Here is a 23,988-nt window from a genome sequence, read left to right on the forward strand (position 1 = left end):
TCAGGCGGACGGGGCCTCTGTCCCCTGCCACTGTGCAGGGCTTTGTGTGGTGCCAGCCCGCAGCAGTGTGTACCTGTTCTGACATCAGGAGTTACAGGTCGGCTTCGTTCTTTTGAATGACTGCTTAGTATCAAGGGCTTCCCTGCTGGCTCAGATGGTAAAGAATCCATCTGCAATGTAGGAGACCTGGGTTCGATCCTTGGGTCGGGAAGGTCCCCTGGAGGAGGGCATGGCTACCTGCTCCATTGTTCTCGCCTGGGAATCCCATGGACAGAGGAGCCTGGTGGGCTGTAGTCCAGAGGGTCTTGTTCTGGGACGATGGCGCCGGCAGCAGGAGCAGAGGCTCTTGAAGGATCTCTGAGTCCCCAGGGGCATTCCAGGAGAAGCGCGATGGCCTGCGGAGGGCGGTGCCTGGCCCGGCTTCGGGCGGTGGTGGTCCCTCCTTTCTCTGAGAAAGGAGGCGCCCATGTGATGCTCAAGTGGTAGTTCTAGTGGACAAGTGTGGTCTTTCAGGAGAGCTGAGGGGTCAGCATTAGGGCCATTCGGGGCCATCAGCCTCTCTGTGGTCCCTGAAGCCAGAATGTGGATAAGGCCACCCAGCAAGAGGCTGGGGAGTGAGCAGAAGGGCGCTGCCAATGAGGGGCAGGGGGACCTGGAGGGGCACCAGGAGGGGACGGAGCTGGAGTTAGAGGGGCGCAGGGTGGGCCAGAGGACAGGTCACATGTGGGCCGCATGCTGCAGCTGAGGGCTTCTGAGTGACGGGGGCGCCGGCGGAGAGGGGCGGGGGCGAGGCTGGGAGGCCTTCGCACTCAGTGCCCGTGGCCCCCAGTGGGTGCAGCTGGGGCGCAGCGGGTCTCTGATCCCCCTCAGGCTGTTTGAGGGTCAGCTGTGAGGAGCGCAACAGGGCGCCTGGCTCAGGACCGACTGGCTGTTGTCTGTCCCTTAAAACAGACCTCACGCCCTTGATGTTCTGTTTCCTTGGCAGCTTGCGTTTGTTCCAGAAGTTTGACACATTCCGGATTCTGGTCTGTGGTGGAGATGGCAGCGTTGGTTGGGTCCTCTCTGAAATCGACAGCCTCAACCTTCACAAGCAGGTACTTCGTGCGGAGGGCCTGGCCCCAGGGGCGAGCGAAGCCGCGGGACAAAGGCTGGGTCACCTTGGGTGATGCTGCCCGCCCCCTGGGGTGGTCTCCGGAGGGGAGGGCAGGGAGCCTGACGGCATCGTGGAGCCCCGGGGCCAGACAAAAAAACAGTCTGGTCCAGGAAGGCCGATCTAGGTGCGGCTCCTTACTGGGTAATGATGGCATCTGCTCCATGCCTCTTGCTGGTGAGCTGGCCAGGCTCAGGAGAATACTTGGACTTCAGGTCAGAGTTAGGGCTGTGTTTTAAGTGTTGATTGATTTTCTACGCTGGCTCCCTCACCCCCTCCCCCTCCCAACAATTAACCACTGCTAGCATTTCTGGTGGGCTGCAGTCCATGGGGTCGCGAAGAGTTGGACACGACTGAGCGACTTCACTTTCACTTTTCACTTTCATGCATTTGAGAAGGAAATGGCAACTTGCCTGGAGAATCCCAGGGACAGGGGAGCCTGGTGGGCTGCCGTCCATGGGGTCGCACAGAGTCGGACACGACTGACGCGACTTAGCAGCAGCAGCAGCATTTCAGTAGAGCTGCTCAGGTGCCTCACGTGGTAGAGAACTCGCCTGCCAATGCAGGAGACGCAGGTTTGATCCCTGGGTCAGGAAGATCCCCTGGTGGAAGAAATGGCAACCCTCTCCAGTATTCTTGCCTGGCGAACCCCATGGACAGAGGAGCCTGGTGGGCTGCAGTCCGTGGGGTCGCAGTCGGACAAGACTGAGCACGTACACACACGCACACAGCCTCTCAGCAACTGTCCTTCAGACCTGTTAGAATGTGCGTGGCATAGTGTGTGATGGAGTTTAAGTGGACTCAGCATTGTGCAGTGTGCCATGTAGTAACGTGTATTTTAAATCAGCTCACTGAGCATCTCTCCGTCTCCCAGTAAATGGAGGTCTGTGTGATGGTTTTCCGAGGCGGACGGAGGCGGGTGGCTGCACCAGCCCGGGGCTAGTTCATCTCCCTGCCCTTATGGACACTTAGGTTGCTTCCTAAAGACCATGCTGGTAAAAACCATGTGTGCACTTTCCCAATTGTGTTCTCTTTTGAAGAGCACCCAAATTGAAATTTCGCTGCTACTGCCAGACTGCCCTGCATCAGGGCTGTCCCGTTGTAGGTACATGTCGCTCACAAAACTTGCCACATGCTGGCATTGTGCGTCTTACAGCTCTTGCCCCAGCTTAGTAGACTAAAAAATGGGATGTTTCATTTTTATTTCTTCATGCTGGTGAAGTCAATCATATCCTCAGTTAATTATGAATTTTAAAATGAATCACCAGCTCATATGTTTTTAACCTTCCCTAGTTTTCTATTGGGGTATTTATTTACCTTTTAAAAATTGGATTTCTGAGGATTATTGTACTGGGCACGTGAATTCCTGGTTGGCCGTGTATCCCTCGTTTGCCACTTGTCCTTCACTGTGTTGGTGATCTTCGTGAGTGGGATGGAGCTTTGCTGCCCGCGTTTAGCTCCCGGAAAGATGTTCAACAGGGGGACCACTGGTGTCCTCCCCGCTTGGCTCCAGGGAGGCCCGCTGCTTAGGAGAGCGAGTACTGCCCCCTGGTGGTGACATTCGAGCAGTACGCTTAGATCCAATTTTAAGATTCCTTCCCTTTCAGGATTGTAACTGAGCTTTACTATCACAAGTCAGGAAGGTAGGTTCTCAGGCCTTCGGCTGAGTTCAGAGAGCATTCGTCTCCTTTGGCTTCTCTGTCGCCCTTGATCGTCCGTTCCCCCCCGGCCCCCTCGGTGCTCCTTGCCTTCTGGCCGCCCCTCCCGTCCCCACTCTGGATCCTGGGTCCTGCCTCATTCTCCACATGCTCAGCACCCGCAGGAGCCAGTGACTCTTAGCTGAGTCCCTAGCTGCTCCGGCCCGCCCCAGGTGCCTCTGGAGCCTCAGAGCTGACGTTCCCAGCCCTGCCCGCCCCCTTCCGGCCCTTTCCTTGGAGTCTGGACACTCACCGTCCGCCGTCCGAGCCGGAGGTCCGACGGGTTCTCGCGCCCTCCCTCGTAGCCTCTGGTTCTCCTGCTGCCCCGCCGCGTCCAGCCCAGCCGTGTGTGCTGCTGCGGTGTCGTCCTGGCCCCCGGCACCATCTGCCCACTGCTCTTGGGGGCCTTCCCTCAGGCTGCTCCGCTCAGGCCCTCCCTGAGCCTCTCAGGGCCCCCCGCCGCCCCCCACAGCCCCGAGACCCTCGCTCGGGCCGCTCTGCTCCTGGCTTCCGTCAAGGCCCAGACTCATCGTGTGGTTCAGCAGCCCCAGCTGGGCGCCTTCTTCCTCCTCTGCTTCTCTGACTTCCTCTCTCCTTGCTGCCCCCTCATCGGAGCTCTGGCTTGGCGGGGAGGGGGTGGTCTCCTCTCCTGGACCCCAGGACCTGGACTCTGCTGGGCTGTCACTGTGCTGCCTGCCTTTTCCTTTGAGGCCCACAAAGCTGGCTCTGGGCCCTGTGTGCCCAGGGCTAGGCATCCTTGGCCTCACCTGCCCTCACCAGCGTGCTATCCCTGGCAGGGTGCAGGGCCTCCCACGTGGCCAGGGCAGGTGACCGCAGGGTGCGTTGTGCATAGGGAGGACCGGCAACCCGCCCCACACGCATGTCGTGCTCAGCGGTCGAAGGCTGTTGGGCAGTCTGTGTCTCAGGAGCCTCCTGAGCCCTGAGCTGGTGAGGGGGCCTTGTGCAGGAGGCTCTGGGTGGGAATTCCAGGTGGACGGCAGGGCCTGAGCGGGGTGTGGAGGATGTAGGCTGAGTGGCCGTGGTGCTGGTTTGAGGGCCACAGTGGATGTCCTGGCGCCTGTCTGGACGGGACTTACAGCTGTGGCAGGTGCTGTCAGGGGCAAGGAGGCGAGCTTGGCATTGGGGACGTGCTGTCGTGGGTGAGGGAGCAGGCGAGGGCGTCACAGTCCGATTCTTGGGGGCTCAGGTATCCCCACTTGGGGCAGGACCGTGGTCATCTCTGTGAAGGTGGGAGGTGACAGAGGGCTGACAGTCAGGTGTGTCGGCAGGTGGGGGGAGGAGCTTCCTGTCAGGCTGGGGAGACCCCTGTCTGCCCCCGGCTCTCCTGGAACGTGCGAGCGCTGCCCCGTCTGAGCTCAGCCGTCACACGCTCGCTGGACAGGGGGCCGCTGACGCCGCGTCTCCCGCCCTGCCTCAGTGCCAGCTCGGGGTGCTGCCGCTCGGCACGGGGAACGACCTGGCTCGCGTGCTAGGCTGGGGCTCGGCCTGCGACGACGACACCCAGCTCCCGCAGATCCTGGAGAAGCTGGAGAGAGCCAGCACCAAGATGCTGGACAGGTGAGTGGGCTGCGCGGCCCCTCGGCCCGGGGTTCTCAGCCGGGGCCTGGGGACCGCAGGCCTTCTGCAGTTACGTGCTAAAAAACATTCCACCTGCTTGAGCACGATTGCTTGCTTCTGATGGGCTTTATCCAGTGATCAGACTAGGGAAGCGCTGACGAGCAGAAGGGGTTGGGACTGTGCCCTCAGGTGGCCAGGTCTTACCAGCCAGGCCCGGTCCTCTGCCCCTCAGAGCGGGAGGCGGCCCCGTCCCCTGTGGCCACCGCAGCCTTGTCTGCTACCCGTCCTCTTCGTCGTAGAGTTGAGCAGTCCCGTGTTCCCAGAAGCATCGGAGTTTGGGGTTACTGTCCTTCGTGTGTTTAGAAATAGATGGGCTTCCTTTCCGAGCAAGCTGCTCTGAGCTTCGAGCTCCTGTGTGAACCCCCAGACCACAGCCCGTGGGATGTGCGGAGACGCCCCGTTCTCTCAGAGGGTTGCACCCTGCCATGAGCAGGCGTGGTCTTGAGTGCGCTTGGCCGCCTCTGCTGTCCCCGCCCCCCGCCTCCAGAGGCTGTGAAATGCCCAGAGTGCACAGAGCCGGCCGAGCAGCTCAGCCGTGCAGGGGAACGCCTGTCCAGCGGGTTGTGACGTTTGTTCTCAGTTAAGCGAGGAGCTGGTTCGGGGCCCCGGGGGCGCTCGAAGCAGGCTGACAGACACAGAGTTGTCAGAGGATCTCATCCCCCTTCTCGGCCATGGGACGGGGAGATGGGGTGGGCTGGGGCCGGAGCCAACCTGCTGAGCCCCTGTGTGTGCAGGTGGAGCGTCATGGCCTACGAGACCAAACTGCCCCGGCCTGTTTCCGCCTCCACCGTCACCGAAGACCTGAGCGAGGGTTCCGAGGTATCGCCACGCGCTTGCCCTGGCCCTCCCTGCTTTGCCTCCCCCACCCCCCGGCCCCACCACAAATGCCCTGCCCCTTGAGGTGGGGCTGGGGCCCATGGACGCTGCCCCATAGGACTCGGGGTTGTCTGGGGGCTTCCGGGGCCTTCCCCAGGCTTTGGGGTCCTTGGTGACGATGATGGTCTCCTAGGCCTTCCTGCCCTCCCAGTTCAAGGCTGCGCCTGCTGCCCACACTCCGCCCACCCAGGCTCCCGCTCGGGCCCCTCCTCTGCCTCCCACCCTTGCAGTCAGCCCGTGCTAGCTCCGTGCTGAGCTCGCTTTTCACTTTGTGGTGGGTTTTGGGAGTTTGAGGTTCCCTCAGGGCCCAGACTCTGCCGAGACCGGGCAGCTCAGGTGCACCACTGTGCCTAGGCCTCGGGGCGAGCCTCTGGGCGAGTTGGCAGGGGGGCTGTGCCAGGGGCTGTCTGCCCACCCCGAGGGTCAGGGGCAGCAGGCCAGCTCTGGTCTCCCAGCCACACCTGCCTGGGCTGCCGGGACCTGTCCCACAAGCAGAGAACATTCAGTTAAGAGCAGGCGTGTATGTGGGCAAAGCCTGAAGAGTGATAGTAAAGAGCTTGACACGCAGAGGGAGAGCGCCTGCTTCTGCAGACAGGGGTGGGCGGTGAGGAGGATGATCGACATCGAGAGATGACGGCGGCCTGGGCCAGGTTCCCACCTGGCAGAAACGTGGGGGGGCCTCGGCCACAGGCCCGCGCCACTCGGGAGGAGCTGGGGTGCAGGAGCGCAGCCGGGAGCAGTCTGTTAGGATCCTTGGTCCACAGCTGGACGCAGCTATGAGATCTGTCAGCTGTGTGTGAAGGGAGGTGGGCCGCGGGCAGGGATGGCACTCACGGCCCGACACTGAGGGCCGCCTGCCTGCCCCCCGGGCTGACTGCAGGTGCAGCAGATCCTCTTCTATGAAGACTCAGTCGCGGCCCACCTCTCCAAGATCCTGACCTCTGACCAGCACTCCGTGGTGATCTCGTCGGCCAAGTGAGTGCCTGTGGCCTGGGGCACCAGGGGTCCCAGAGGGACGGCCCCTCTGAAGCCTCCATCTCCTCCCACAGAGTGCTTTGCGAGACCGTGAAGGACTTCGTGGCGCGGGTGGGGAAGGCCTACGAGAAGACCACTGAGAGCTCGGAGGAGTCAGAGGTCATGGCCAAGAAGGTGGGTCCAGGCCCCTGGGGGGCGGGGGGTGTCGGGGCGGGGAGGCACGCCTCCACTTCTGCCTCCTTTCCCGCCCAGTGCTCCGTCCTCAAGGAGAAGCTGGACTCCCTGCTGAAGACCCTGGACGACGAGTCACAGGCCTCATCCTCCCTGCCCACGCCACCCCCCACCATCGCTGAGGAGGCGGAGGACGGGGATGGGGCGGGCGGTGGCTGCGGCTCCGGCTCCACGGGGGCCCGCGCCGTGGGCTCGGCCTGCCCCGCCCGGCCCCAGATATTCCGGCCTCGCGAGCAGCTCATGCTGAGGGCCAACAGCCTGAAGAAGGCCATCCGCCAGATCATAGAGCACACAGAGAAAGGTAGCCGGGCGCGGGGGCGGGGCGGGCACTCCCGGTGAGAGGTGGGGACCCGCCGTGCAGGCCAGAGCCACTCTGGGCCGCCTGACGCGGGCCAGCAACCCCCTCCTCTGGGCCTGTGCCTGAAGGGGAGATCCTGAGGGGACGCCGGCGCCTCGGGGGCACCCCCGGCTGCTGGAAGCCACTCTGTACTCCCTGGTGTCAGGGACTCCGCTCCCTGGGAGGGCCTCACCTGTGGTTGCTCTCCAGACCACGGTCTTATCCAGTGAGAGGGGCCTGCCCCCGGGACTGGGAGTCTGTGTTCAGGAGGCAGGGGGGCCCAGACCAGAGGTGGTGGATGAGGCCATAGGATGGAAGGAGAAGCTGGGATGGGCTCAGAGGCCGGGTGAACCGGAGCGGTGGTCAGAAAGGCAGGGATGCGTGTGTGTTGTGGTATCTGAGGCAGGCGTGGGCCTCAGGGGTGAGGGCCAGGGGCTTGGACAGGCGGTTGGCCCTGGTGTCCAGGCCGCGCTGATGACTGCCCGCGACTGGCTGGTGCTGGGAGAGACACACCTCCCCAGGATTAGAGGCTCACACAGTGTCTTGCTCCTTTTCTCTGACTGCCTTTGTTAAGCTTCAAAGCGAAGGCTGTAAAACCATCTTGACCTATAAACCTCACCCCGACCCTGAGGCCCCTCCCAGCAAGTTTTCCCCTGTCCTCTGTCTGTCTCTCCTCTCATCACCGTCGGAAGCCATCTCGCACCTTTTCCGCTCTCACCAGACCCATTTCACTGAGCAGATCAACCTGCTCCTTGTGGTGAGACTAGTGAGGTCGTGACCTGGCTCCCTCCTCCAGCGTGGGCCCAGCTCCCACCTTGCGACCCCTCCAGGCTGCGCGTACCCTCGCTTGTCCCTCTCTCCCCCGCCTCCGTCTCTTCTAGCCTTGGCCCGCCTTCCCAGCCTGTTGGCACGAGTGCCCGGGTGCCCCCAGGTGCCAGGGCTGGGAAGACAGAGGGTCGGGTCGGAGCTTCGGATCTGAGCCTTCGGCTGAGACGAGGGTGAGGGTGGCGAGGTTGGCCCGTGTGCTGCCTGGCGGCAGCTGCGGGTCAATCTCCATGCGCTCAACCGCCACCACCTTGCCTTGTGCAGCTGTGGACGAGCAGAACGCCCAAACCCAGGAGCAGGAGGGCTTCATCCTCGGCCTCTCCGAGTCGGAGAAGAAGGACCTGAAGTCGGACGACAGAGCAGGCCACGGTGAGGGCCACGGCGCCTCCAAGGGCCGGAGTCTCCGCAGAGGTACAGGGCCCTCTCGTTTCAGGGTGCTCGGAAGTGTGAGGGGCTTTCTCGTGGTTGCTGTGGCCACATGGAGGTGTAAAGAGTCTTGAACTTGCCACCTGTTTGGCGAATCACCTGATGTGTGCGGTTTACCTGCTGTAGGCCCGGCAGGACCCTGGGCCGGGAGGGGCCTTCCCTCCGAACCTCCCTGCATGCCTGGCCCATCGGGTCCTAACCCAGGGCTCGAGGCCTCCAGGCGGCAGCCGGCCACCCAGCCACGCAGGCTGCTGCCTGGGGACCCTTAGCCGCCGTGGAACAGCCCCACCTCTGCAGCCCCCAGCACACAGCCTTATGAGCCGTGGGGAGAGCCTGCCCCGGCATTCCCCCACCACCATTCCCGTGTGGAAGTGCCCTCTGCCCAGGCACGGACCCTGGCCTGACCGCGGTCGGGGGCCAGCCCCTCTGCCCTGCCTTGGGCCTCGATAGCACTGCCCCAGCCCCACTGGGGTCCCGTGACTGGGGGGCATCTGAGCCCAGCGCCTCTCTCCTCGGCTGACCGCTGCGTGTGGCCACCACTCGCCTGCCTCGGCCCGCCCGCGGGCCCCCTCCCTGATGAAGCCTGCTGGTAGCTCAGCGGCCTGTCTTCTGTCCTGACAGTGTCCAAGTCCCCCTGCGAGAAGCTGATAAGCAAAGGGAGCTTGTTGCCGGGCGGTTCTGCATCTCTTCCTCCTCAGTCGGGAAGCCGGGATGGCCTACCAGCGCTGAACACGAAGATCTTATTCCCGAGTGAGTGTCCCCCCGGGCGGGCCAGGCTCCCTGGCCCCTCACAGCAGCCCGCGTGTCTTGGTGGGGGGGGCCCACGCAGCATACTAACCTGCCACCGGCTGTCGCTCTGCCTGTCGTGGGTCTGAGGGCTCAGTGAGACCAAGTCCCTGCACTGTAGGAGTTCACAGGTCCGTGGGAAGGACTGGCAGAGTTCAGGGTTCTGTCGCGGCTCTGTGAAAAGCGCCCTGGTATATCACACAGGGCACACGCTCCCAGGGTGCCAGCTGGGGTCCCAGGCAGGTGTCACTGAGGAGGTGATGCTTGAGCTGGGTGCTGAGGGATAAATAGGAGCTGGACTGAGTGGAAAGGGAGGGCCGGCAGGGGGTGGAGAGCCAGTGGTCACCCCGTTGTTCCCAGCCTGATCCACAGCTGGCCACCAGGAGGTTTGGGCCCGCCCCCTGCCTGCACTGTGCCCAGAATTGCATTGTTGTGTCAAGGCAGCCCCTGCTGCTGCTTCTCGGGGCGGAGGGGTGAGAACACTGTGTGTCCTCAGTAGGGAGGAGTGATCTGAGGGGTTGAAAGCGATGAGAGCCCTCCCGTAACTCGCTTCCAGTAGCTTCCTGGACCAGGCTGAGCACACGCTGCTCATATAAGTGGTTTGGCAGTTTTTAGGTGACCCTCAGCTGAATAGAAAGAATATTCCAGAAGTTCTGGGAAAAAGATGATGAGACAGATTTGGTTGATAAGCAGCAAAATGTTATTGGATGGGATGGACCGGTAGAATGTCCAAAAGCAGGGCTCTGTCTCAGCTTTACTGTTCATGGCGTAAACTTGAAAAGATTGGTGCAGGTATCCAAGGGCTCTGGTCACCTGGAGGATTTTTTCATGTGTAACTTTTCCTCATGGATTTAGCCGTAAAAGTTTGTGTGACTGGCCCAACCCTAAGACTAGTTGTAGTGGAGATCACTTTGGTGGAGTTTCTTGCTTTGGTGGCAGCCGTCTTTATAAACTCTTCGCTGATGTGTCATAGGTTACCATCCGGTGTTTATTTTTTGTTCTGCCAGTGTAGACTCAGGAGCGTGATTTTTGACCTGAAACTATTGATTGTCAAAGTTTGGACACCTTTATGTGGTGTTTTAGAAGCATCTTATTATGATAATATTCTCCAAAGGACACGTGGTCATCACCCTCTTGAATCAAGGGCCCCCAGCCAGTGCAGTCTCCTGCTGTTCTCTCCCCAACAGATGTCCGCGCTGGGATGTCAGGTACCCTGCCTGGAGGCTCAGTCATCAGCCGATTACTAATTAACGCCGACCCCTTTAACTCTGAACCAGAAAACCTGTGAGTATGGGGTAAATCAGGCGGGCATGTGGTTAGCTGAATGCTGGCACTTAGAAATCTGACTCGGAAATAACTTGAGAAATTTGTGAGCAGTTGACCAGGTGATCTTTTTCCAGCTGCTGTCGGCCAGTAAGGAAAACCCAGAAAGGGTGAGGCGGCAGGGGCGGAGGGTGGCTGGCACTTCTGGGAGGTGGCCGTGCTCATGCGTCTCTGGCTTCCGAATGTGCCGGCGTGCTGAGGCTGCGGCGGGTTCAGAGACGCTGAGGGGCCCGACTGTGCCCTGTTCTCGGGAGTCCTCTCTGGGCCTGGCTGGCCCATGTGGGCACTGCCTCCTGACCGCGTTGCCTTCCTTGAAGGTCCGCCGCTCCCCCAGCAGTGCAGGTCCCAGGCTGGACGCCCCTCACTCTCCCCGGGAGATGCTGTCCTGGGTTTGGACTCTGCCCCCCGCCTGTCGTGTCCTCTGCCCAGTGTCTAAAGGCAGCACGGGCTTTCATGCAGCTTGTCCTTGTGTGTATAGAGGCCATTGCAGGGCACGTGGCATTTTGAAGGGCCTAGATTTCCCTTTCTGCCAGCTGATAGCAAGTTCTGGGCAGCCAGTGGCTGGTGGCAGGGGATTGAAAGGTGCCCACACGTGTGTCTGGAGTGGTGAGGAGAGCTAGTGCGGCTGCTGTCAGGAGAGTCAGGCGTGGCCTCCAAACCCAGTTTCCACGTGGCCCGGCAGGTCCCTTCCTGGGGTGACTCCTGGGAAAAACGAAACAGGAACACTGCCGCCCCGCAGCGTGGGTCTGAGTGTCCACAAGTCAGGGCTCAGAAGTGAAACATCCCGAATGTCCGACAGCGGGGAGCGGATGGATGGATGGAGCGCGTCCCATGGGAGCCACGGTTGGGCCGTCGCTGGCTGAGGCACCGTGCTGGGCGAGCCCGGTGCTCACGGCCTGCAGGCGTGCGCAGTGACGGGGACAGACACAAAGGGCGGCACGCGTGTCAGTCCGTTTCTGGGAGCTGGCCAGAACTGCAGTACCACTGCAGGGACAGAAAGCCCTTGGGGCTTCCGGGGCCGATGGCTCACGGCTGTGGATTTTGTTTTGGGGGATGAACTGTTCTGATGTTGGTTGTAGTGACTCTGAATACATGAAAGTCATTATTGGGTTCGGCCTTTTAAACAGGTAGATTTTACGGTATGGGAATTGCACCTTGGTCACACTGTCCCCTGCCCTCCGAAAGCTGTTTTGTCCTCAGGAAGAAACCCTCAGAGGCCGGTCCGCAGGGCTGTTCTAATTGGCCTGAACCCCCCTTTGCAGAGAGTATTACACGGAGAAGTGTGTCATGAACAATTACTTTGGCATCGGCCTGGATGCGAAGATCTCCCTGGACTTCAACAACAAGCGTGATGAGCACCCGGAGAAGTGCAGGTGGGTGCTGGCCCTGCGCACGCCCGTCCTGACGTGGGCCCCGGTGTCCCCCTTCAGCCATGGGGTTATTTCTGGGGCGCGGAGCACTTAGGCAGAGCCCAGACCCAGAGCCTGAGCCCCTCTCCGGAAGGCAGGCGCTTCCGTGTCATGGCCACAGCAGCGGGCAGCCCCGGGGCGCCTGCAGGAGGGGTCAGGGCTTGCCCCCTCTCGGGCTCTCTGGCGGGGCAGCCCCGAGGGCTCTTCCTGGGGGCGCTCAGGCTCTCCCCCAGCCGAGGGGGGAGGGCGGTTGGTGTCTCCCTCCCCATGGTGGCCGTCGCCTGGTGGGGACCATTCAACTGTGACGGTCCAGAACTAGAGACGGAGAGGAGCTGGTGTGGAGTTTGGGGGAGAACAGCCATCGAAGCAGAGACAGGGGCCCCTTCCCAGAAGAACCGGACCAGTCATGAGAACTCAAAACCCTTGGCGCCCTGGGGCTCAAGGGTCGGAAAAAGGCTCAGATGTCCCCAGGGGCATCCCTGCCACCCAGCATATAACTGAGTCCCAATGACATGAAAACACCCTCCTTAGTCCAGACAACTGAAAGGCATTATTAGCATGCATGTCATTTAGCAGAACAAAGCAGGTGAAGGAGCAAGGCCATGTGCAGCATGGTTTTTAGAAACTTGGAATCCTGGTATAACCTCACCTGAGTTTGCATCTTTGAGAAGACCCACTGAGAAGATGCCATTTCTACAAATCTAGCTTGAAGAAGTAGGGGAACGTTGGCAAAGGGGTGTTTTACCAAGGGCCACAGCTGGGCGCGTTATAGAGCCCGGAAGTGCGGGCGGAAGGCAGCCCATCAGAGGTGTTGACCAGCGACCCCTGGTGGGAGGTGCCCCGATGTGGTCATTCGTGCCCGGGACCTGAGGAGGCGCCCTCCACATGGGGTGAAGTGCAGGTTTCTGCTGTCTCAGCTGTAAGTTCCTGGAAGGACCGAGAACACACGCTGGAGCGTTTCCCATCAGTGCTGACACGTGGGATTCACGGGTGTGCCTCTGTGCTTTCCCGCACTTCCCAAGTCTGACTCGTTGGGAAAGACCCTGATGCTGGGAAAGGCTGAGGGCAGGAGGAGAAGGGGCGACGGGATGAGATGGCTGGATGGCGTCACCGACGCAGTGGACATGAGTTTGTGCACACTCCGGGAGCTGGTGACGGACAGGGAGGCCTGGCGTGCTGCCGTCTGTGGGGTCACAGAGTTGGACATGACAGCGACTGAACAGCAAGCGTAATTTTATCGCTGGGAAAATGTGATTTGCACGTTTTTTGTGAGGCTCTGTGATACCTTACCTTTAAGGATAGGCTTACTTCTTGGGAGCGTTACTTTTGAAAAGTAGGATTTCATGTCAGTGAACGTCTCTCTCGCACGTCTCACACGGGCATGTCACAGTCACGTCCCTCCTCGTGCAGTGTCGCCGCTGGGCACGCGTGCCTGGTGTGACCGGCTGTGAGGAGGTGACTGCCAGCCGGCCATGTGCTCTCCTCCCCAGGAGTCGAACCAAAAACATGATGTGGTACGGAGTCCTGGGCACCAGAGAGTTGCTACACAGAACCTACAAGAACCTGGAGCAGAAGGTCCTACTGGAGGTGAGCGGGCAGCACCCCAGCCCCACGCCTGAGCCGTGAGGCCCCTGGGGGCGCCGGGGAGGATGCCCCGCCTGACGCTGGCGCTCTCTTCTCGCCTCTCCTCTCCCCTCCCGCGCCCCCCCTGCACAGTGCGACGGGCGCCCCATCCCCCTCCCGAGTCTCCAGGGAATCGCTGTCCTCAACATCCCCAGCTACGCCGGAGGGACCAACTTCTGGGGGGGCACCAAGGAGGATGACGTACGTACGGGGGTGCCGGGCGGCGCGGGCCTGGGAGCCGAGGCGGAGCCTCCTGCTCAGGGCTGCTCTCTGGGCAGGCTGGGGGCTGGACGGGGCAGCGCCCCCGAGCTGGCCGCAGGGGTGCAGTGGGCAGTGAGACAGCGCCCCCGCCCCAGTAAGGTGTGGTCGCAGGTGTGGCCTGGAGTCTGGGCCCGGACCTGCTCTGGGGGTCATCTGGGAGGGCGTCCAGGGGCAGGGGACATCGGCACGGAGGCCTGAGGGTGGCTAGAGGTTGGACAGGTCAGGTTGGTGTGGGGGAGGGAGCACGTTCTCCGATGGTGGGCACCCTGGGCAGCGCGCAGAGAGGTTCGCGCTCCCCTGGGGCTGCGTGAGGCAGGGAGGCGTTTGGAATCCAGCCTTGGGGGCACGGATGGGCGTGTGGACGGTGTCAGCCAGGGCCGACCCCCTCAGCGCATGGCAGCTGATAACGGACAGTCCAGCTGCCGTCGTGGCTGCACCGGTCCCGCTTGTCAGCATGGTGCCCGAGTGCACAGCCCTCGTGAAACCCTGGAGGAGTGTACCGGTGTCAGCCCCGTTTTACAGAAGCAGGAACCCAGGAAGAGGCAGTCACGTGCCCGAGGCCCCACGTGTGTGAGGGGCAGGCAGGCCTGCCGCGCCATCTGGGCTGCTGCCTTCCGGGTCTGGAGTGGAGACCCCTCCACAGTGGCTCCCTGTTGTGGGCCCGTCTGGCTTTTGGTGCAGCGGCCTCCGGAGAGAGGAGGTTGTGTGTGGGGGCGTGTTCAGGCCAGGAGCAGAGGTCAGCTCTGACACTGGCCCTTGCAGACCTTCGCAGCCCCGTCGTTCGACGACAAGATCTTGGAGGTGGTTGCGGTGTTCGGCAGCATGCAGATGGCTGTCTCCCGGGTCATTAAGCTGCAGCATCACCGGATCGCCCAGGTACTGGCTGGGGTCCTAGAGCCGGGGAGGGGGGCCTGGGTGCTGGGAGGAGAGGAAGGCCTGGCCCAGACCCACGCTCCCGAGACAGGTGGGCACCTTGGGTGCAGAACCTTGGACAGCGGGCCACCCAGCTGCCTCCCGGTCCAGAGCCTGTTCTCACCTGCCGTGTTGGACCTCTGAAACATGCTTTCCAAACTGGGGCTGGCTTGCACCCTGGAGCACCCTCCTCCTCCTGAGGTGGGGTGAGCCGAGGTGGGCCTGGGTGCCCGCGGCCCAGCCCTGCAGCTCTCGGGAGCCTCAGCCTGAGTCCAGGAGCGAGGCTGAGCGTGTGTCCTCACCCGGCCGCTCTGAGGCCCCACTATGGGGGGAGATGGGGAGGGTCCCCCTTGGGAGCTTCTGGTGACGGGCTGGGAAGGGTCTGTCTGGGCGGTGTGGGGGCCATGTCCTCACGCACAGAGACGGGTTCTCACACTGCCCTGAGCCCCAGTCCCTTCTGTCTCTGCCGTGGGCTGCGTGGATGTCACAGTTTTAATGCCTCGGCAATACTTTCTGTTGAAAAGAGGACCCCTCGCTGGGAGTTGGCCTCATCTCGGGTGGGTCCCCACGTGCCCAGGGACTCAGCACCTCTGGGCATGTCCCCGCCTGAGGCCCGGTGCTGGCGTCTGAGCACTGAGTTCCCCACAGGGCAGCGGTCATGAACACGGGGTGCCCTGGCTGCGGGGCGGCGGGGCGGGGCAGGGCCGGCCCGGGGCTCCAGGAGCTGCACCCCAGGCGGGGATCCCCTGAGCCCGGAAGCCCTGGAGGTCAGCTGGCAGGCGCGGGGCAAGCTGTGGGGCAGGGCGGCCCTCTGGCCCTGCGTGGCTCCTGGTCGGCTCGGTGCTCGAGCAGGCTGTGGTCTTCGCAGTGTCGCACGGTGAAGATCTCCATCCTGGGCGACGAGGGCGTGCCTGTGCAGGTGGACGGAGAGGCCTGGGTCCAGCCCCCGGGGTACATCCGCATCGTCCACAAGAACCGGGCGCAGACCCTCACCAGGGATCGGGTAAGATGGTGCCTGTCTTGGGGGGGACCTGGCGCCTGAGCGTTCGATTCCAGGAATTGACATATTTCTCCCCCAGATGAAGTGAACGGGGCTGGGATTCCTAGGGCCGTGCCCTCTGCCCCAGAGTAAACAGGCATCTGCGTCCCTGTCCGGGGTTCGTTCCGCGAGTCTCCAACAGCGTTGGCTGTTGGACGTGCGCTCGCGGGAGCGTGTGTGATCCTGGCCCCGTGTCCTAGGCCTTCGAGAACACCCTGAAGTCCTGGGAGGACAAGCAGAAGTGCGAGCTGCCCCGGGCCCCGTCTTTCTCCCTGCACCCGGAGATCCTGTCCGAGGAGGAGGCCACCCAGATGGACCAGTTCGGGCGGGCGGCGGGCGCCCTCATCCACAGGTGGGTGCCCCCTCCTTCCACGGTCAGCTCCCCCAGCGAGGCCCCAGGTCCGTGCGGGGCCGCGGGTGTTGAGACGCTCCTCTCGCGTCCCCGGGCGTCCTCCGTGTCTCCTCCTTCTCTGGGCCTGTCCGGCCAGGTTCTGCTCGCTGTGCACTGTGCGGTTGTCACTGATGGTCTTGTAGATGTTATTTGGGGCTTAAGGACGTGGAAGCCTCAGACCCACAGGCATTTTCAGGGCCCGCTACCTGGACTGTAAAGCTGTCTTGGATTCTTAAGAACAGTCCACTTACTGCCTCCTTCACTTCATGCCGAAGAGCAGGTGTGCTATTAGGAAGCAAACCTTGTAAATATTAAAAACAAAAAAAAAGACAACAGCCAAAGGTGCTTCCTTCTCTCGGCCCCCAGAGCCACTGTGGACCTTCCCGCGCGGCGGTCACTGCTCTGCCTGCTGCCCAGGCTCCCACCGCATCCCCCCTCACGCGGGCGCGGTCGCAGCAGCATGGTGGCCTGTGCCCACAGCTGCCACACCCCCTAGCCCCTTGGCTCTGTCCTTGGACTCCGTTCCCCTCCCCTCCCCCTCCCTTCTGAGGCTGCGTGCAGGCCTAGCGCCCCCCCCCCACGGGCCTCTCTGGCCCCTTCCTGGCCTCCTCCTCCTCTTCTTCCTGCTTTAGAGGTTTCACAAGGCCTCCGTGTCCTTTTGGGGCACTTGCCTTCTTGGGTGAGTCTCCACAAAAGCTTGGGAGTTTGTCGTCAGATCTCCCGGTTAAGGCCTCCCCGGCCATCGGTCAGGAGGTGACAGGCCTGCCGCCGTGTCTGTCTCTCCAGCATCCGGGAGCTAGCGCAGTCCCACCGGGATGTGGAGCAGGAGCTCGCCCACGCCGTCAACGCCAGCTCCAAGTCCATGGACCGAGTGTACGGCAAGCCCAGAGCCGCAGAGGTGCCTGCGCCCTCCCGCCCCCGCCCCCGCGCCCGCCAGCCCTCGGGCCATTTCCATGGTTCTGTTCTGGTTCCTCTCAGGGGCTGAGCTGCAGCCTCGTCCTGGAGATGGTGAATAACGTCCGAGCCCTGCGCAGCGAGACGGAGCTGCTGCTCGCGGGCAGGCTGGCCCTGGTAAGCTAGGGGCCGGCCCGCGGCGCACACAGGCTGCGCGGCTCTGTGCGGGGCTCCCGCCTGTGGGGGCTCCTCAGAGGGCCCTGCCCTGGCCCTGCGTGATGCTCAGACCCTCTGGCCCGTCTCGCCAAGCCCCCTCCAGGGTGGCAGGGCCCCGCTGCGCCGTGCACGGCATTGTGTCCTCAGGCCTCTTCCCCGGCACACAGACCCTGCCGCCCCTCCTCACCCAGCCCTGGAGGAGGCACCCAGCTGGACTTCTGTCGAATCACAGAAGCTAGAACAGGGCAGACCTCAGAGTGCCCAACCAGCCTTCTTGTTGAAAGAAATGAAGGTGTGGAAGGTCAAGGAGGTGAAGTCACTGCAGAATCGCCCCAGGAGTCCAGGCCGTACTCTCTACTCTCATTCCAAGCTTCCACGCTGTCCTGACGTTCCTGGGGCTGCCTCTGTGCCCGCACACTGTCTGTGCTCTGGTGCAGGCGGGCTGGTCCCTGCTTCAGAGAGAGGGTCCCGAGGAAGCTGAGGCAGGTGACCTGTGAGCCCTGCTGATGGGATTTTCAGACGAGCTTGGTTTGCCCCATTGCTTATGAGAGGAGAGTCTAATTCTCTCACTTGGCACTCCTTACAAGCGGAGGCTCAGAGTTTGGCCCTTCAGGGGTGCTCTGTGACTCCGTTTCCTGGCAAGCTTTTAGAAGAGCTCTCTGAGAGTGGCCCGGCCCTGGGCCAGGCTCCCTGTCTGCGTGGGCCCTGCGGCCCCGCCCTGCTGGTAACCGCTGTGTCTCCTCCCTCCGTCCCTCCGTCCCTGGAGCAGCAGTTGGATCCCCCTCAGAAGGAGCGGCTCACAGCTGCCCTCGCCGAGATGGACCAACAGCTCAGGAAGCTGGCGGACACGCCATGGCTGTGCCAGCCCGTGGAGCCTGGTGACGAAGAGGTATGTGGGTCTCGGGCTCCAGCATGGCGTCCCCGGACACGGGGCTGTCCCTTCTGCGCCCGAGTCCCTCTGCGGCTTCGGGGTGAAGATGGTTTTGGTCCTGCAGCCCCTGATCTGGCCCCTGGTAAACACGCCTCTCTGTTAAAATGCCTTCAGGGCGTGGAGACCACTTGGGCAGGTAGGAAGGAGCTGGGAATTGCTGTCGAGAATGACCCTCGAGGACTGGGGCACAAGTTGCCCTCGGACACAGAACTATGGGATGGGCCAGGGGGCAGGTAGAAAGGCTGAGCCTGGCCCCACTGTGCGCCCCCAGCGTGGAGGCACGCTGCCAGGCTGACCTGCAAGTTGCTGGGTGTCTGTTGGCAGGGACGGGGCGCTGTGTTCCACTCCCGGTCACACTTGTGTCACGTGTGTTTAGAGGACAGCAGGGTCGGGCCACCGTGTTCCACTCCCGGTCACACTTGTCTCACGTGTGTTTGGAGGACAGCAGGGGCGGGCCGCCGTGTTCCACTCCCGGTGGCACTCTTCTGTTGCGTGTGTTCAGGGAGCCCAGCTCGCGTGGGCCTTACAGCTGGGACATCGGGACCCTGGGCGTGTCCCGGGGCCATGCCTCCTGCAGCAGGCGAGGCGGCCGTGGGCCCAGGAGAGGTGCTCAGTGGGGGTGGTTTTGGGGGCAGCACCTGGACAGAGGCGAACCCGAGAGGCCGTCCTCCCGAGGATAGAGCAGGGACGGCCAGGAGAAAGTTCACATGGTGAGGCGCTGCTGGGCACTGAACGTCAGACACCCTGTTGTTGGCCTCGCTTGTCAGAGCCGTGGGCCAGGGGACAGGCCAGCAGTGCAGGCTCCTCACGCACGGGCAGGCTTTGGTGGACAAGTGCAAACCCCGCGCGGAAAGCTGGCTGAGGCCTCTCAGCTGAGAAACACGACTCAGCAGCTCAAGGAGAGCACTCTGGTTTAGAAGGCCCAGCCAGCCTCATCAAAATTTGCTAAATAGTTACTTATTCAAAAGAAAATTACTAAAAATAATAATATAAAATTTTTAACGAATGCGGCCACAGCCTAGCCTGTGATTCGTGCAGGGTGGGCAGTTGCGGGGGAAGCAGGGAAGGAGGACTTGGACAGAGGAGCGGAGCACTTTAAATGCCTTCTCCTGTGGTGGAAGGAGGTGAAAGACTCTCTTGACGTTACTAATTAAAGGAAGGTAATCAGTTATGTTTTAAAAACTTAAAAATAGTTTTAAAGGTGTGTGTGTATTAGTCGCTTAGTTGTGTTTGACTCTTTGCGACCCCACGGACTGTACCCTGCCAGCCTCCTCTGTCCATGGGATTCTCCAGGCAAGAACACTGGAGTGGGTAGCCATTCACTTCTCTAAGTTTTAAAGGTAGTTTCTAGTAAAATTGAAAAGGTTTATATCTTTCTGAATCACTACAAAAGACAAAAACAAAATACCGTCTGTATTGTAAAAGGAAATAAAGGAACTAGTAAAGATGAAGCTAATAGCATAAAAGTTAGAAAATAATATATCTTTTCCTTTTAAAAGCAAATTATTGTTTAGGTTGTGTTAAAAAAAAATCTGAGTAAATACTGATCACAGGAGCCCAGTTTTCTCTTCTATACACTATGAAAAATTATTACCCAGAAAGAGTAAAAATAAAGCAGTTTCAAGAAAATGATAAAAAATGCAAAGTAACAATATTAATATAAAAACAGAATTGCATACCTAAGGCAGTAAGTTATAGAGGATCACTTTATTTTGGTAAAAACTAACAATCATATTGTTATATACCATATAATTCTGAAATAAACTTATGATTAAAGTAATGATAAAATCATATGCTAATATAGCATTTACATGAGTTAAAGTGTGTTGTTTATTTGCCAATGGATGAAATTTTTTTCTAATACTTTTTTTTGTTATTTTTAACTTAATTTCACTATTCAAAGGCAGTTGTTTGTATATAACCAGTCCTTTGAAATTTATTAACACTAACTTTATGGCCCAATAGATAGTCAGTTTTTATAAATGTCCCTTGTATGCAGTTGTATTTTTCACATCATTAAGTCCTTACTGAGGTATTTTTGTTTGTTTTTTTCTTGTTTGTTTTTGGTTTTGTGTCTTCTTGATCTGTGAGTTACTGTTGAACACTCTGACCGTGAGTGTAGATGTCTTGATTTTTTGTATGTGGTTTTGTGTATTTTTGCTTTATGCATTTTGAGGCTATATTATTGGGTGCATTTAGGGTTTCATCATTATAACAAGACCTTTACTAAATCTTTTTATTTTACTAAATCTTTTATTTTCAAGCCTACTTGTTTGACATTCTTTTCATACTTTCAAGCTTTATTTGGAGTATCTTTCTTACAGACAGCATTGCTGAGTTTGAGTTTTATTCAGTGTCCTGTTTTAATAGGAGACTCAGTCTGTCTGCGTTTACTCTGATTACCACGTTTAGACGCGTTTCTACCATCTTTTGTGCCGTCTGTCCCAGTTTTTGTTTCCTTTCTCCTTTTTGATGAGTCTCTCCTTCCCACACGGTTCTGTTTATCCCCTCTCCTAGTTTGGAAATACATGCTCTTCTGCATGTTCTTTTAGTGATTACCCCCAAAATTTTAATCTTAATTTATGTACATAAACTGTGTCAAGATAAAACTTCTTGAAATAATAGGAAATGTCAGAAACCCAATTTTGTAGTGTGACTTCTCACTATCAGTCCGTGATTAATCATGGTGAAACTAACCACATCACAACATCTGAACAAAGAAAGTTGATAGAGTATGTGTATGTAGAATTTATATACAGATATGTATTGAGCTTCTCTATAGAGAGGATTTTACGCTCTGTAAAGAGGGACTCTGCTTTCTTTCCTGTTGTCCATAGCACATTTAAAAAATCTGATCGTATTCCAGACTGGCTTATCCCACCCATGCAAGGGGCAAAGAGGTGAAGTATGAAGGGCAAAGGGAACTGTGAATGGGCAGCTACCACAATTCTACTGACATAAAAATAGGAAAATCATTTATCTGAAAAGGAAAAACAGTGATAGATCTTTGAGTTGGTTCTTTGAAACGAAAGCAAAATAAACTACCCTCTGGCAAATGTAATCTGGGGGGAAAAGGAACACAGTGCAGTGATAAGGGGATAGAGCAGCAGATACGAAAGTCAGTCAAGTTCCAGCATCCATGAAGGAACGCCAGTGAATCTCAGCATCTCTATAAGCCTTTTGATTTTTCAGAAAAAAATTTAAATTACACAAATTTAGATCTCAAGATATTGTAAAAAGAATAGCCATAGAACAACTTGAAAAAGTAAATTTTACTTCCAAAGGAAAAATTTGTCAAAGAATATGTAATTTCTGTACATAAGACAGTGTCAAAGCTAGAAAAAGATGGACCATTACCTCAGTTCATTTTCTTTTTTAAATTGTGGTAAAAAAGACACATAACTTAGGATCTTTATCATTTTTAGTGTACAATTCAAGTAGAGCTGAGTATATTCACGTTAGGAAACAGATCTCCAGAACTTTCAAACATTTTCCTTTTTTAAAAACCAGCACATTGGATTCCAAGCTTGAATATTATCAGTAGATCCGTAAAAGTTCTTTCTTAAAATTGCTGATGAAAGAAATTCTCTATAAAAGAATTCTAGCTGGAACGTGTAGGGTCAAAGGGCCGTTTTCCGTCAGGAGGCGGCCAGGGAGACATCCTGTCCTCCAGGCAGACGCCTGTCTCTCTGCAGGTGGAAGGACAGGAGATGCGGAGCCCAGGAGCTGGGTGTCCCCTCTGCACGCTGCTAGGGCCCCGATTCAGACAGACCCACCATTGAAGATACACTTTTGGAACAGCTGGGGAGGTCTGATACAAATGAATTCATTAGAGCTACGTGAATGGTGTCAGGTGTGATAATGGTGCCATGATTACGTTTTTAAAAAAGTAGCGTTGTCTTTTAGAGTTGTGTACTGAAGTGTTTATGAGCAGAATAATTTGATGTCTGAAATTTGCTTTTAAAAGGTGGAGATTAAATGACAGGTCAATAATTGGCCTCATTCTACTAGTCTCCCTGTCTTACCAATGGAAGAAAATACCCTTATTTTTAAAAGTTGGAAGTAAGTTTAATAAAACCCACGTTTGCCTTAAAAACAAGACATTACAGAGTCAGGAATAGGATTTTGTTTGGATTGTGGACAATAGCTGCCTCCCACCAGTCCTACAGGAAGCCCCTGAGGCGTAAGGGGACGCTTATCTTGGGACAGGAGAGCCCATGGCCGTGGCGGCCCGCTGGGGGCTAGAGGTCTTCCATGGGGCAGCCGTGTTAGAATGGATACGTGATCATTTTGCCAAGGGTAAGAAATGTGTAGAAGTAAGTTTTTTTAATAGCTCACAGTCGTTGACTAGAAAATGTCATTGTAAGAGGTCTCTTTCCTGGTAGAAACCTTATAAAATTTAAAGTTTGTGTGAAATAAAGACGCCTTTGGTAAGAAGGCCATGAAGATGACATGCAGGGGTGTGATGAAGCTGCAGGGTCCTGGCAGACCGGGTGTGAAGGCGTCCAGTTCTGGCCAGTGTGGGTGCAATTCCAGGGAAAAGCCCGGTGGGGATTTTTCAGTGTGAGCAAACGTCCCCGTCAGATCTGCAAGTGCGTCCTAGAGTTGCACAGTCTGACCACACCGGGCGCAGGCAGACACTGCGGAAGCAGGCAGACACCGGGGACGCAGGTAGACACTGCGGAAGCAGGCAGACACCGGGGACGCAGGTAAACACTGGGGACGCATGGCTCTGAGGCAGAATCCAGGCCAGTGGGGCCAGGGAGAAATTGGCACACATGAAAAATAAGGAAATTTCTTTTATTTGTGACTACGTTTATACAGATGACCGACACAGGTACGTGTCTGTGAGCGCACAGAATTCTTTAGTGGCAGAGACCTGGGCCCTAGCTTCTGTGGGAACCAACACAGGCGGGCCACAGACCCAGGGGGAAGGGGCCGCGATGGCTCCGCCACGCCCTGGACCGCGCAGTGGGGAGGCGGCCACCGAGCTGGCACCCTGTCCCCTGTCCCTCTGACTCCCCTCCCCCCTTGATTCTGCTTCGGGGAGTGGGTGGCGAGGAAAGAGTGCAGGAAAAGCTTCCTTAGAAGGGTACTCCTGACCCTGACAGACTAGCCTGCCGGTGCAGCGCTGCGAGACTGGGTGATATGTATATACACAGGTGTTCAATCACATGATGAATAAACATTGTAAAATGAAAAAATAAAACCCAGAATATGCAAATGGATGCTTATCTCTGCAAAACGGCTTTTAAAAGGCATTAGAAAGGAGCGATCAGTCCAAGACTGAAAGTCGAGGAAAAGGACGAGGACAGGCCTTTTTGCGGCCCCATGCCCGTCTGCGGCAGGGGGGGACGCAGCCTGGGTAAATGGGGGTCTAACTCGCTCCATTTCCCACCTCCCCCACAGAACGTGATGCTGGATCTTTCCAAGCGCAGCCGCAGCGGTAAATTCCGCCTGGTGACCAAGTTCAAGAAGGAGAAAAACAACAAGAACAGAGAAGCGCGCTGCAGCCTGGGCGCCCCGGGTACCTGCCCCTGCCCTTGCCCAGGTCACCCCGGTGCCCCGGCTACCTGCCCCTACCCTTGCCCCGGCCACCCCAGGGCCCCGGCCCGCACTGCCGCGCCTGTGGCTGCAGAGCTGCACCCGGCTCTCCCGCCGCAGCAGGCAGGGTGACCCGTGTCACTCCCTGCCCTGACCCTGCTCCTGGTGCGGATTCTGGGAGACAGGCCCCAGGCTGCCTGCATGCACTCAATGGGGGTGTAAGGTGGGGAGGAGACAGCAGAGGTGACAAGACACTCAGAGACACACGCTGAACCCTGTGCCTGCTTCCTTACGGGACCGCCTGGCCCCCGTCAATCAGTCCATTGATCACGGCCCCTCCCCCGGGAGCCTGGGCCCTCAAGGCCACGGGCTAGAAAATCAACAGAAAATGACCCTAAACGATGTTTCTCCTCGGGTCACTGAATCGGGGCTTAGAATCTCTATGCCAGGTGTCGGCCCCAAGCTCGGCCCAGGCTCCCAGGCGCTGGGCAGCCCCACCCCGGA

General features: G+C 58.4%; 1 protein-coding gene across 7 annotated transcripts in view; it reads left to right on the top strand.

Annotated features, from left to right (window-relative positions):
• The window catches only part of DGKD (diacylglycerol kinase delta), a 104,734-nt gene that overhangs the window by 77,924 nt on the left and 2,822 nt on the right, over positions 1 to 23,988 (top strand). For 6 of the 7 annotated variants that reach the window (XM_061122490.1, XM_061122492.1, XM_061122491.1 and 3 more), the window contains 19 exons: positions 986 to 1,094; positions 4,286 to 4,425; positions 5,220 to 5,304; positions 6,242 to 6,336; positions 6,411 to 6,510; positions 6,589 to 6,868; positions 7,994 to 8,140; positions 8,777 to 8,905; positions 10,129 to 10,225; positions 11,527 to 11,637; positions 13,164 to 13,260; positions 13,390 to 13,497; positions 14,320 to 14,433; positions 15,338 to 15,472; positions 15,709 to 15,860; positions 16,686 to 16,797; positions 16,878 to 16,970; positions 17,779 to 17,898; positions 23,350 to 23,467. In XM_061122490.1, coding sequence (XP_060978473.1) covers positions 986 to 1,094; positions 4,286 to 4,425; positions 5,220 to 5,304; positions 6,242 to 6,336; positions 6,411 to 6,510; positions 6,589 to 6,868; positions 7,994 to 8,140; positions 8,777 to 8,905; positions 10,129 to 10,225; positions 11,527 to 11,637; positions 13,164 to 13,260; positions 13,390 to 13,497; positions 14,320 to 14,433; positions 15,338 to 15,472; positions 15,709 to 15,860; positions 16,686 to 16,797; positions 16,878 to 16,970; positions 17,779 to 17,898; positions 23,350 to 23,467 — 2,342 coding nt within the window. Of the gene's footprint in view, positions 1 to 985; positions 1,095 to 4,285; positions 4,426 to 5,219; positions 5,305 to 6,241; positions 6,337 to 6,410; positions 6,511 to 6,588; positions 6,869 to 7,993; positions 8,141 to 8,776; positions 8,906 to 10,128; positions 10,226 to 11,526; positions 11,638 to 13,163; positions 13,261 to 13,389; positions 13,498 to 14,319; positions 14,434 to 15,337; positions 15,473 to 15,708; positions 15,861 to 16,685; positions 16,798 to 16,877; positions 16,971 to 17,176; positions 17,492 to 17,778; positions 17,899 to 23,349; positions 23,468 to 23,988 lie in introns of those variants that run through there. The other variant, XM_061122496.1, reaches the window with a different exon arrangement.

This window comes from Dama dama, chromosome 20, assembly GCF_033118175.1.
Source record: "Dama dama isolate Ldn47 chromosome 20, ASM3311817v1, whole genome shotgun sequence".
In the NCBI taxonomy this organism is placed as follows: domain Eukaryota; kingdom Metazoa; phylum Chordata; class Mammalia; order Artiodactyla; family Cervidae; genus Dama; species Dama dama.